The sequence below is a fragment of the Sciurus vulgaris genome (assembly GCF_902686455.1).
Source record: "Sciurus vulgaris genome assembly, chromosome: 14".
NCBI classification, from domain to species: Eukaryota; Metazoa; Chordata; class Mammalia; order Rodentia; family Sciuridae; genus Sciurus; species Sciurus vulgaris.
The window spans coordinates 80,646,964-80,659,218 of NC_136475.1; the positions used below are offsets into that span (position 1 = coordinate 80,646,964).

Here is a 12,255-nt window from a genome sequence, read left to right on the forward strand (position 1 = left end):
GCCATGAATTTACTCTCTGCAGGTAGCACTTGAGTAAGCCTCAAGTTGGGTTGGGGGAAGGTAGGACAAGAGGTTGGTGTGCAGGATAGGCCACCCAAATGATTCAGGGAACAGATGGTAGGAGGACAGGAGGGCAATGTCTGCAGAAAGCGGGGCATGGCCAGGAGAGGCTGCTGCTGTCAAGGCAGGTGAGTGGCAAGGACGAGGCCCAGCCTTGAGACTGGAGGTGGTGTGAGGCCACTCTGAGCTCTTTGGGAAAGCAGAGCCATAAGGATTCCAGACCCTGTGCTGGGGCTCAGGGGGTGAGATCCTGAAACTATCTCCATCTTTGCCCAGTGTCACCTACCTCTGGGCTGGAGCACAGCGTTCAGAAATGATATACTGGGAGCCTCTCCTGGTCACCATCTTTGGTTGTGCCTTCAAGCTAGGGATTTGGAAAAGTCAGCCACCAGCCCAGGTGATAGGACAGTTGTCAGAACAGTGCAGGGATGAGGTGGAAGAAGTTCTGTTGGGGGTGGAGGGGGAACTGGCAGGAGAGAGACACCAGCAGAAGGGGAAAGCGATGGGTTTCCTTGGCCTGCCTTAGCAAAAGCCATTATTTCCCAAGAATTCTGAGAGCCACAGTCCCGGCAAATAAATCAATAGTTTTAAAGGATTTGCAAGAATTAGTGAACTGGAGCTGGGAGAACAATCAATTCAGTTACCCAGGTAAAGAGGGAAATGAAACAGAAACCCCAGATGCTAGGGGCTAATATCAGCCCAGAACACTTTGAATCTCACTGAGGGGGAATTTGTGGCCTGGGAGGATGCAGGGTTAGGAGGTAGGGGAGGAGAGCATGTGTACACCTGTGTGTGTGTGTGTGTGTGTGTGTGTGTGTGTGTTCTCTGCCCACCTTAAGTCCTCCATAGTCTCCCCAAAGAACATCCGTCCCTAGTTCTCTGACCCAGCCCTCCTGCCTGGGTCTGGCCTGGGCAACATATCTGCCTCCTGCTATTGCAGGGGAGGGGAAAGCCTGGGAGTAATTTCTGGGTTTTCATACAACTAGTAATCTTTTGTTATCATACAAATAATCTCCACAATCATTATAGGAAAAGTAGAAAAATCCTAATAAGCACAAAATAAGAATGTGGTTTGTGCCCTTTGGTACCCAGTTTCCAGCCCTGCACAGTGTGGGGGTTCAAGGTCCTGTGCAGGCCCAGGGGGAAACCATGGCTGCTGGGAGGAAGCCAACCCTTCATCCTGCTGGGGTGGACCACTATTCTGGTGAACAAGGCATGGTACCCAGCAACCTGCTTGCCCATCATATTGGCAGGTGTGGCGTCCCAACCTATGAGGAAGCACCCCAAAATTGGTCTGGGAAGGATCAAGAGATGGGCTGTACTGACAGCACCCCCATGCTCTCCCTTGGATTATACCTCCTGTGCCAACATCTAGCCCAACATCCTGTGCCAACCCCTTCTTCCATGTATTTGTCTTTTGCCTGCAAACTTCTATTTCCTGATGGGTAGAAACATCTTTTTTCACAGCCTACATCTCCAGAGCCCTGGTGTGGCTGCTGATGCACAACCAGGAGTGGTCCTGGGCACAGTCATAGATGCTGTGGCTCCAACTGATGATCTACGATCAGAAACCTCAGGGCCAGGCAGGGAGGCCTTTTTGGGCACATGGGTCTGCACTCATTGGCCTTCTGGATTGATTTCCCTGTCATGGGACCTTTCATGCTGTCCCTGTTATTTCAGCTGAGCTTCTGGATTTAATGATACCTCTCTCTGCCTGGGTCACTTCCCCACAGGTATTTAGCTTGACAGTCTGTTTTTCCTGGGAAGCTTAATGTTATAGTTTGGATATGAGATATTCCCCTATAAGCTTATGTGTGAGACAATGCAGGAATGTTCAGAGGTGAAATGACTGGATCACACCAGATTTCGAAAACTGTAAACTAATCAGTGGATTAATCCATTTGGTGGACTAATAATTTGAATGGAATACTGGGTGATAACACTAGGAAGGTAGAGTGTGAATGAAAGGAGTTTAAATAATGCCTTTGGAGATTATATCTTGTCCCCTGGCCCCTCTCTTTTCCTCTATTTCCTGGCTGCCATGAACTGAGCAGCTTCCCTCCATCATGTCCTTCCGTCATATTGTTCTGACTCACCTCAGGCCCAGAACAATGGAATAGGCTGACCATGGACTGAGCCTCCGAAACCGCTAAATAATTTTTTCTACCTTTAAGTTCTTCTTGTCACAGAAACCAAGAGCTAACTGACACAAGGAATCTACCAGACTCTATTATACATGCACAATCTTACTTTTATGAACACATTGGGTGTAGTTACCCAATAGTTGCTGTCTTTTGCTGGTGGGGCCAGGCCTGCGTATTTAACTGTGGGCCTGGTTCTTGGGGCCTCTGCTTGGGATGAACTGAACATATGGGGAAGCCTCACAAGGCTGTCTGGGTGGACACATCATGGAGAGGCCACCACTCCCTGCTTGGACCCCAAAGCTGGAAAGCTGAACCCCAGCTTGCTGGGCCAGTCCGTGTCCAGAACAGGTCACAGTGACCATAGGTGACAGGCAGTGAAGGCATCAACACTTATAGAACATCACTGCATGCTGGACCCTGTATTAGGGGGGAGACAGAAGTGTCCCCAGAGCTTGAATCCTTGTCCTCATGGAGTTTTCTTGACATGACGGAAAGGTGTATGGGCATGGGACTAGTAGGAGTGTTCCATGGCCACTCCCACTGCCTGGACTCCTTCTTCCTTGTCTTTCAGAAAACACTTACCCATCCTGCAAAATCAGGTTCAGAGCTACCCTTTGTCACTGAAGGTGACTGAAGGTGAACCACTACCTTTGGCTTACCACTGTGCCAAGTCCACTTACTTATCTCTACATTGGAAGTTGCTCAAGGGCCGGGACCCCCACACCAAGCACCAGGTGAGTGCAGAGAAATGTCTGCTTAGTGAGTGAACAACTTTGACCATAAAGGAAAGAGCCAGGACTCCTTCTGGCCTTGGGGGCCTTTAGGCTCTACAGTTATGTGGGAGGGGAGCTCCTGACCGCTGCATCCACAGTCCTCTGTGGCACATAGAAACCGACAGAAGGTTCTCCTGAACTCGAGTCAGCACCTGACCTAGGCCCAGAGATGGCAAGGCACTGCTTGGCCTGACCTGGGAGTGGACCCTGCCACCTTTAGTTAGGGCCTTCCTGCCTAGCTTTGACTTGGCCATGAATTACGGTGTATGCGTGGTGTCAAAGCTCTTTATTGGAAGGAAAGCTGTATCTAGGTTCCCTAGGAAAGCTTCTATAGCTCTACTGTGGGGGTCCAGACTGGTTCCTTCTCAGGGCAAATGTCGCTTTTGGTGGGTGGAAATGAGTGGAATGGACTGAGGGAATCAGGCATGCCTGCTGGACTAGGTGAGTGGAGATTGCAACCAGGCCATGGGGCAGGGTGGACAGAAGAATTTTCTTGGCCTGGGGGCTTGGGAGCATCTTCAAACAAGGCTATCAGTCTGGTCAAGGTCCTAGATATGAGCCTACCTGTCCCAGCAAAGGTGGATCCAGGTGAGAAGTGAGCTCAGCCACCTTAGCTGACACGGAAGCTGCCCTCTAAGTTCCCATCTGCTCCCCTCTTCCCCCTGGAGATTCTGAAACCCACACTACCCTCCTTCCTCTACTTGTGCAAGTCAGATGATGGTCCAGGTGTCCCATTAGTAAATCTGCAGCGTAGCCCTGAGCAGCACCCTGCAATGGGGCCATCTACCCAGCAGGAGACCAAGAATGTCTGTTTTCCTTGTTTCTGTGGCACTGGGGAAGGGGAGAAATGGACAGTGGCCCTACTCACCAAAGCTCTTAAAAGCAGGGCCCACATCTGACTGTCCTCAGGGCCTGGCATAACTCTGGTCTCAAATGAGTCTCAGGTAAAGTTTGAACAAGTGACCCAGGGAATAGAGAAAGAGCTGCTGGACTGCAGAAGGCGCTGTGCAAAGGAAGGCACTGAGCTGGTCTTGGATGGACGAACCTGGGCCATCATGGGTCAGGAGGAGCTGTCCCAAGCAAAGGCAAAGGCAGAGGGAAGGAAAGTACATAGAGTCTGGGGAAGCTGGTGGGCGGCGGTGATAGGTGAGAGGTAGGTGGTGAAGGCACCAAACAGTGAGAAAAAAGTGATAGGGGACAGAAAACCACATTGAGGTCCTTTAGTCATTTCCAGAAATCTAGCATCCCCAGGCCATTCCTACCAGGGAGAGAAAAAGCTAAGCCTTCAGGCCCTAGAGAGGGAAACACAGGGAGGTAGGCAGGGCTGGGTGGCCTGCTCCAGATGCCAGGTCTCCCAGGTGCAAGCACACACTTCCTACGCATCTGCGCAGTGAGGGACTCGCCAGCCTGATAGTCACCTTGAAGGAGAACGGACTGTGTGCCTCAGAGACAGCAGCCCCTGGCACATGTGTTACTCTCAGCTTTCTTGGGGCTGGTTACAGCCTGCGGTTTAGTTCAGAGCAGCTGGGTGGCAGGGCCAGAGAAGCCAGGACTCTGGATCCTCAAGTCTCTAGAGGAGGACACTGTAGTGGCAGTGAAGCTGCAGAAGGGCAAGGTGCCCATTTGAGTGCCCACTGTGTGCTGGTTTGGAATCAGCACTTCGCGCCCCTCAACGCATGCAAGTTTTCAAGTGTTTGCACACTCCACGGCTTGGAGAGGTGGCAGGCGGTGCTGGGTGCCACCTGCAGGAGGCTGAGGCTGAGGCAGGCCTGTCCTAGGGCATTGCTTCTCAACCTTGGCCTGTGTCTTTAATTCACCTGGAAGCTTTTTAAAAATGCCGATGCCCAGGCTCCATCCCCAGAGGCTCTGATTCAACAGTACGAGGGGTGGCAGTGACCCAGACACCAGGATTGCTAAAGGCTCCCAGGAGATTTTAATGCGCAGCAAAGTTTGAAAACCTCTGGTCTCACGTCTCTGTACTGCTGCTTGTTTTTGCCTTTTTGTTCTCACTCTTGAAGTGTCCAGATCTATGCTCAGAGCGCAAAGACATTTACCAAATAAAATAAAATAAAATTAAGGAACAACAGCTCGACAGCTCCAAGAGCCAGCAATTTATGCAAATGAATGCAAATAAATACACACTTCCATACATATGTTTATGCAAATATTCTCATGGTCCTTGCAAATCACTCACTTGCCTGCAAGCAGCCACCTACGTTTTCTTGGTGAGAACCCCAGGCAGGGTGCCTGGGTTAATGACAGGTGGTATCATGACCTCCCAGAACAACATCTCTATTAGCAACCATATCCCAGAAGCCCCCAGGTAACCTTCCTGAGCCTGGCTCTGGACACTGCAGCCCCTCCCCTCTGCACTCAGGCCTCAGGGCTCACTCAAGGCCACAGGACAGCAAAGGATCAGAGAGCTGCCCAGTGGGCACTCCGAAGCCACCAGCATTGTGAACAGGGAGAGGGCAACTGCCAGGTGCCTGAAAGCTGCTGTGGGGACAGTTCTGATCTCCAAGGGCCAGCTGCTTTCAGTTCTGTGCCTGTTGGGGTGGGCTGGCACGTAACTGGGCACTTGTCCTGCTTGGGTTGCCCCACACATGCTGTCTGTCTGATCACACCTTACAACTAATGTTCCTAATCAGGACAAAGTGGAATTCAGAAGAAAACTTGCCTAGATCAGAGACTGGTACTCCCATGAGCGTCTCCTCCACGGACCCTCTTTGTTCATCCGAGGCCTTGCTGAGCAACCACAGCCTCCTCCACTTCCGGATGCCCTTGCTGTGTTGCTCAAGGGGAAGCCAATTCTGCAGATGGCTGATGCCTGGCTCTGCTTCCTGGGAAAGCCCGGAGGAGCTGCTTCCTTCCTGAGGGCTCCCCTCGCCATGTCCTTTCTGAGGCTGGCACCCTCCCCCAGTTGCTGGGAGAGAGTGGGGTTGGTGATTGACAAGATTCACCTGAGAACTGTGCCCAGAGTTTTGAGGATCCTAATGCAGCCTGCCTTAGCCTTGGGAGAATCAGAATTTCTTATTAGTTGCTGCATCTGGAAGGTAGACCCCATAGCCCTTTGGGGGGCTGCAGGGTGCTAGAATGTGAGCTCTGGGTGGGCAGGGGTCTGATTTCTTATGCACAGTAGGTGTCAATGCATTTCTTTTGACTAACGGAAGGGATGCATGTTTCTTCCATATTATCGCCACCTCACTATTTCTCCCAGCTATCCTGTGATTTTGCACAACTTAGGGCAGGAGAGGCATGGCCTGTGTTCACCACAGCACTCATCTGTAGGAAGGCAAGGGTAGGAATGTCCCCACTGGACCCCAAGTGCAGCCCATACTGGGAAAAGGCAAATTCACCTAAGCATCACTCTCACTGTTGGCCACGCTGGCGGTGGGAAGGGGGCAGAGGGCTCTCAATCCTTTCAGGCCATGATGGAAATTCAGTGCCTAATGTCTCAGTTGGGCACCAGAATTCAGTTCAGGTATGATTCTGACTCAGCAAAGACCTATTATAGTAACCTCTTATGCACAAAAATCTCTGGGTCTCTGGTGACAACCCACCTGTCCAAGCCCTAGCACGTGCTGGGATTCCAGGCCCACAGAGAGAAGGGAGTCTACCATGTTGTGCTGGGAGACAGCTCTGCCTCGCGGCCCCCACAGGCCATTCTCTGTTCTGGCTCACCTAACTTTCCAAGGAGACAGGGTTTTCACACCCAGGAAATCCCCCCACCCCCAGAGGACCAGCTGGCTGCAGAACTCCAGAACAGATGTTCCAGAATCGCTGCCTCGATTTCAGTGAGGCCCAAGGCCTGGGAGAGCACCATCTCCCTCCTGCCTGCTTCTCCCTTGCTGGCCTGAATACAATTTTAAAGGCAATGTGTTCTTTAATTATTTCAGGCTGACCTCAGTAAAGCTCCTCAGTTTTTCTGAGCTGTCTGGGAGATTCCCTGTGTTCTAGTCTTTCAGCGGTGTGTGATCGGGGTCAAGGATATAAAGCCACCTCTTTGGGAGGAGAAGGTACATCCTTAGCCCCAGAGCCTACAGGCTGATTGACTATGGACCTTGAAAGGAGGTCTGGGGTCTGTCCCACTGGTTTGAGGGACCAGCTCACATACTGACCACAGGGCAGGCCAGCCTCAGGCATGCTCAGTGCTTTCCTCTCCCTGGTGGAAAACTGACTGGAATGGCAAGAGGTGCTGAGAGGGTGCACAGGAGACACTCCTGTGGTCAACAGGATTCACCAAGCTGACAGAAAACTAACCTACTCCCTTCTTCTGGCTTTGGGCAGTGAGGCCATCTTACTGGGGACCCAGGGAAGGTCACTTGGAGTCTAGAGTTGAGAGCCCAGACCAGCCCAAAGCACAAACCCTAGACACTAGACGAAGCTCAGAATTTACGTCTAGGACCCAGAGCTTATAATTCAGTCCTAAGTCCCAGCCAGAGCCCAACGTTTGACACAGGCCAGCCCAGAGGCTAGAGTCATGATTTTAGAGCTTGGAGCTGACAACAGGACAAAGTCCTGAGAATCCTATCAACCCCAATGTGCTAGAAAGTTTCCTTTGCTGCCTCCAGCCCTGACTGGCACCTGACAGTGTGCCAAGTATTAATTATGGTCAGGGCTTTTCAGCATGCAATAAAAAGCCTTTTAAAACGTTCCGATGGGAGGTGATTAACTCTATTAAGTGGCATTATGGATCTTCCTATCTGTTGCTTTCATAAACATAGTTGTAGGCGGAATGTTTTATTATGGGCATAAAAATGTCCCACATTACAATGCATAAGCACATATTGATGTTATATTTCTTTACTATGCTACCGCCCAATCCCCAACCACTCCGAAAAGAAACTACACGTCTTAATAATTTATGCTCCAAGTTTTAACCAGGATTATCAATGGCAGCTTTTGAGCTTTCTCTTTTGGCAACACAATAGATCATAGTAAAAATGCACCGACAAGCGATGTGTCCGTTTGATTTTTTCCACCTGAATCAGCAGCCCAAATTCCAGACACAGCAGTTTAGGGCAAGCCGCGCGCTGAAGAATTTAAGTCTAAGCATTTAATCTGTTCTTTCCATAAATTTCTGCTGCTTGTGCTTTATAATGATTCTACCAGAGGAAGTTTATTTATATCGCAGATTTTCAGCATCAGCACATTGAGAACACAACGGCAATCGCTCAGTCAATAGCTTACAGCCATGTATAATATCACTCCGGAAATCAAAAGCCCATTTGAAGAAAAGAAGGCTCAGATTAAAGTCACTTTAAGACATCAATAACTTGGAACTGGCTGAAGAGAAGTTATAAATACCCGGCGTGCGCATATGCAAATAGGCGTTCGCAGACGCGCCACCTCCGCGCGCGGGAACCTCCCGGCGGGGGCCCGGCTGCCACGTGACGGCGGCGCCGCGGGCGGGGCGGGGCGGGGCGGTGGGCGGAGTCCCGCGCGTCACTCGGCCAGGGCCGTCTGCGCTCGGGGCTGGGCACCTGCTTCTGCGCCTGCGCAGCCACCTCCGCCCGGGTGATCAAAGAAGTGTTGGCCTGGGACTTGTGTCAGTCAAGGGACAGGGTTCCTGCACAAAAACCCCGAAGCAAAAGAGGCCACTCTAAATGACATCCGCGGTGCCCAGCCATCCCTTTGACCCCATAGCGTTCATCGGTGCCCCACGGCTCCTCCCTGCTGGTCCTCCGCAGGGGGAGGTTGGTAGCGGTGGGTGGATACCAGCACCTCCAAGCCCCTGCCCCATGATGCGTTTCGCCACCAAACCCTTGACTACTCTAATCCTCAGGGCCACTCTGTGAGGGGTTGTTCCCATTGTACAGATGAGGACAGTGAGATTCAGAGAAGGTGACTTGTCCCAGGCCACACAGCTAGTGAACAGCAGCTAATCAAGCTCTTCTTAATTAAAATTTCTGCTTCCAGAGTTTAATACTACTTCGTTTCGCTGCTTCCTGTTTACCCTGGACTCCTTTTTCAGGGCAGGCCCGGGAAGATTTAGGGACAGTTGGGAATGTGTGACCCAGCTTCTCACGAGCATGGTAAATAGTGGCAATGTATACAGAGGAGGGGGTTGCAGGTGGTGGGACTGGGTACAGACCTAGTGGGAGGGCCAAGGCACAATACAGGGGTGTCTGGAGCCACTCAGAGGGTCTGGGCTCCACACTTGAGGTGGTGAGGGATCCTCAGGCCTCCTTCGGAAGGGATCAAGGCAAAATGGATGCACTGCGGGGTAGGGGGCTGAAACCCCAGGCCGTGCTGGGGAACTCAACTCCCAGACCCCAGAAGCTGCAGCACTAGAAACTGCCAAGGCCTGTGGCCCAGGGCTTATCTTGGCCCAAACCCTACAATCTCTATAAACCCCTCTGGGAGAAAGAGGCACACTTGATCATTGCTCAGAAGCATGGTGTGACCCTGCACAGAGCAAGGATCCATCAAAAGGTGAAGTATCTATGGTCAGTGGACAATAGTAAGGTAATAAGGTTAAGACCTGCAAAAATTATCTGGACAAGAGAAGATGTGAGAGGGCAGAATATTAAATTACACAGACCTGTAGAGGCCAATGACTGAAAGAAGACAAATTTCTCCAGGGTGACTTTTGCCTAAAGACGCCTTAACTTGTGAGCCATCTCTAATATTGGCCTTTGCTCAACTGTCTGATCCCCCAGGTCCCCACCCTCCCTGTTGCGTCCACTGCACTGTGGGGGTTACACTTCCGTTCTGCCCGCAGCCTGGCCCGCTCACTCGCTCATTCATTCACTCTGATGCATTCAGCAAGTACTTATTGAGCACCACTGTGTGCTGAGCACTGGGAATAGGTAATGAACAAAACAGATCAAAGCCCTGCACTGGTGGAGCCTGGAGGGTGTCTACCGACTTGCCAAGTGTCTCCTTCTCAAGGGCAAGTGCATCTCAGCAGGTGCACAAAGACTGGACGGTCACGCAGAGAGGTCCTCACTTGTGCCTTGGCCACTCCCAGGGTTCCCAGCAGACAGCTTCCCAGAACATCAGCGCAGTGACTCATCACCTCTCCATCCTCCTCTTAGAGGCCATTGCTGCTCACGGTTCTGCAGGTCCTTCCCAGGACAAGGGTCAGTCAGGCACCTGTGCTCCCCAGAGGGTAAGGGCATGTCCTTCTGGATAAGCGACCTCACCCGGGAGAGGGAATCTCCCCACCGCCCCGATGCCTGGAGGGGGCTCCAAGCCAACCCCCAACTGGAGCTCAGCAGGGTAGGGTTGGCCCCGTGTGGAAGCGGGGTGGGAGGCCACACAGTGTGCCATCCACGGCTGGGATCCACTGGCTCTGCTGGAGACTCTCCTGGGTGTCTGGGGCCTTCCCAGTGTGGACTTCTCTCCTCCTCACCACCTGGGAGTGGGTTGGGGAAGGCTAGCCTGGTGCCTCCACCCTCAGCTCCGCTGCCCCAGGGGAACAGCTGGGTTCTCAGGGTACTCAGCCTCATGTCTTGGGTGCTGGGGAGCAGTTACCTCTGCCCCTCTCCCCTTTTGGCTGTGAGAACTGGTTCTTTTTGGACAGAGTTCCACTCTCCTGAAACGGGCTCCACATCTGTTTCTGCAGCTCCTCAGAAGGTCACTCTTCTCCCTCTGGCAGCTGCAGGGGGTCTGAGATGGTAGTTGGAGAGCCCTGGTGAGGTCTCCCTTCGGAGGACAGGAGCCACTGTTCGGATCAACGGACAGGGGCCTGTGGCGGAGGGGGAGGTGGGAGGGAGCCTGGGCAGGGCAGAACAGTCCCTTGGGTGGACTGGGTGGGTGTCCAGCACCCCCTCAGTCAGGGGTGTTCATGGCTGGGCCCTTACCTGCTGGGCTCTGGTGCAGACCCTGTTCCCAGGAGCTCCTGTTTGGGGAGAAGTATGAGTAGGCAGGCACTGAAGGGAGGTGACAGAGGTTTCCTGGAAGAGGTGTGGACTGAAGGTAGGTCAGAGTAGGGGTGTGGCGGGGGCACATGAGCAGGGGCAGAGCTGTTATGCAGAGGCCTGAGGGGCTCAAGGGTGGAGGGGCAGTGGCACTGAGGGATTTGTGAACAGTGAGGAGGACCCCTGGAGCGTTTTGGGTAGGGAGGTCCTGGTCAAATGGCGCTTTGGAAAGATGGCTGTGTGCAGAGTAGAGAGTGGCCAGGAGGCCTGAGGAGGTGAAGAGGTCACCCCAGGGACCCCTGAGACCACAGGGAGGTTGGGCGTGGGGTCTGGGGGTGGGAGGAGGCTGGTTTTGGTGGGATGAGTTGAAGGGTGAAGACGAGCTCGCAAGGCCACATGTCCTCAGGACTTCTCAGCGCTGGGCAGTTGGAGCACATGCGTGGGCATCTTCTCTGTCTGAGGCCAACTGCTCATTTTCCATTTGGGAAGCAGAGGTTCAGTGGTGGGGACGCTGCAGGGAGGTTGACCTGACTGAATCAGTCCCCTCTGTGTCTTTACATGGAATGTACACTTGTTGAGCATTCATGTGGCCAGATCCGAAATGAGGCGTTGGGGATGCAAAGTGAATGTATGACTAAGGATTAGACTTGGGTAAGGACTGCCTGGTGTCCATGCCCACTCTGTCCTGACTGGTTGGGTACACTTGGGGAAGGAACTTCATGTTTCTGAGCCAACACTTTCTCATTAAGTGAGGGTCATAATGGCATCCATTTTGGAGTGTTGAGGGTTAAATGGGTCAATGCATCTGCATGCTTAGAAGTCTGGTGAGAAATAACCACAATTGTCCCCCAGGGCTGCCATTCACAGGTGGCTCAAGTTGCACACTGCACAACTCCGGGGGGCGCCATTCACCCCGCAGGCATCGCAGGTTTCTTGAGTTACTCTGACAGTTTTCTGGTAGGTGGCAGGCAAGGGTCTTGAGAAAAGGGTACCTTTTTACATTTCATATGAAGTTGCTAAATCGGCCAGAGGCGGGGGTGTTCTAAGTCATTCACAGTCGGGTGGGGGAGACAGACATGAAAATAGCCCGTCAAGATGCTGCTGGTAAGGAGACAGCGAAGGCTTCCCGGGCGGGCCTGCGGGTTAGCTGAGGCGAGGCCTCGCTCTTCTGCCCCGGGGCCGCTGCCTCCGAAATCCCTCTAGAAAACGCTGTCACAGAACCTCCTGGGTGTCCCCCGGGGACCAGGCTCCAGGCCCTCCGCCTGGGGCCCAGCCGCAGACGGGCAAGGCCACCAGGCTGCAGCTCGGGCTCTGAGAAGCCCGGCTCCCTTCCTTCCGCCCCAGCCATGGCGCAGCGCTCCTCTCCCGCTGCCGCCCGTGGGAAAGGCGGGCGGGCCCAGAATAAAGAACCAC

General features: G+C 52.9%; 2 protein-coding genes across 3 annotated transcripts in view; one reads left to right on the plus strand and one right to left on the minus strand.

The window, feature by feature from the left end:
• Nucleotides 1-12,255, minus strand: part of KLHL29 (kelch like family member 29) — a 283,806-nt gene that overhangs the window by 32,343 nt on the left and 239,208 nt on the right. The gene's annotated exons all lie outside the window — the stretch shown is intronic.
• LOC306644564 (uncharacterized protein) overlaps nucleotides 1-12,255 on the plus strand; it is a gene marked incomplete at its 3' end in the record, with an annotated part of 28,746 nt that overhangs the window by 1,571 nt on the left and 14,920 nt on the right. The window contains exon 2 of the mRNA XM_079111611.1: nucleotides 2,776-2,938. Within this exon, the coding sequence (XP_078967737.1) occupies nucleotides 2,776-2,938 (163 nt within the window). The remainder of the gene's footprint in view (nucleotides 1-2,775; nucleotides 2,939-12,255) is intronic.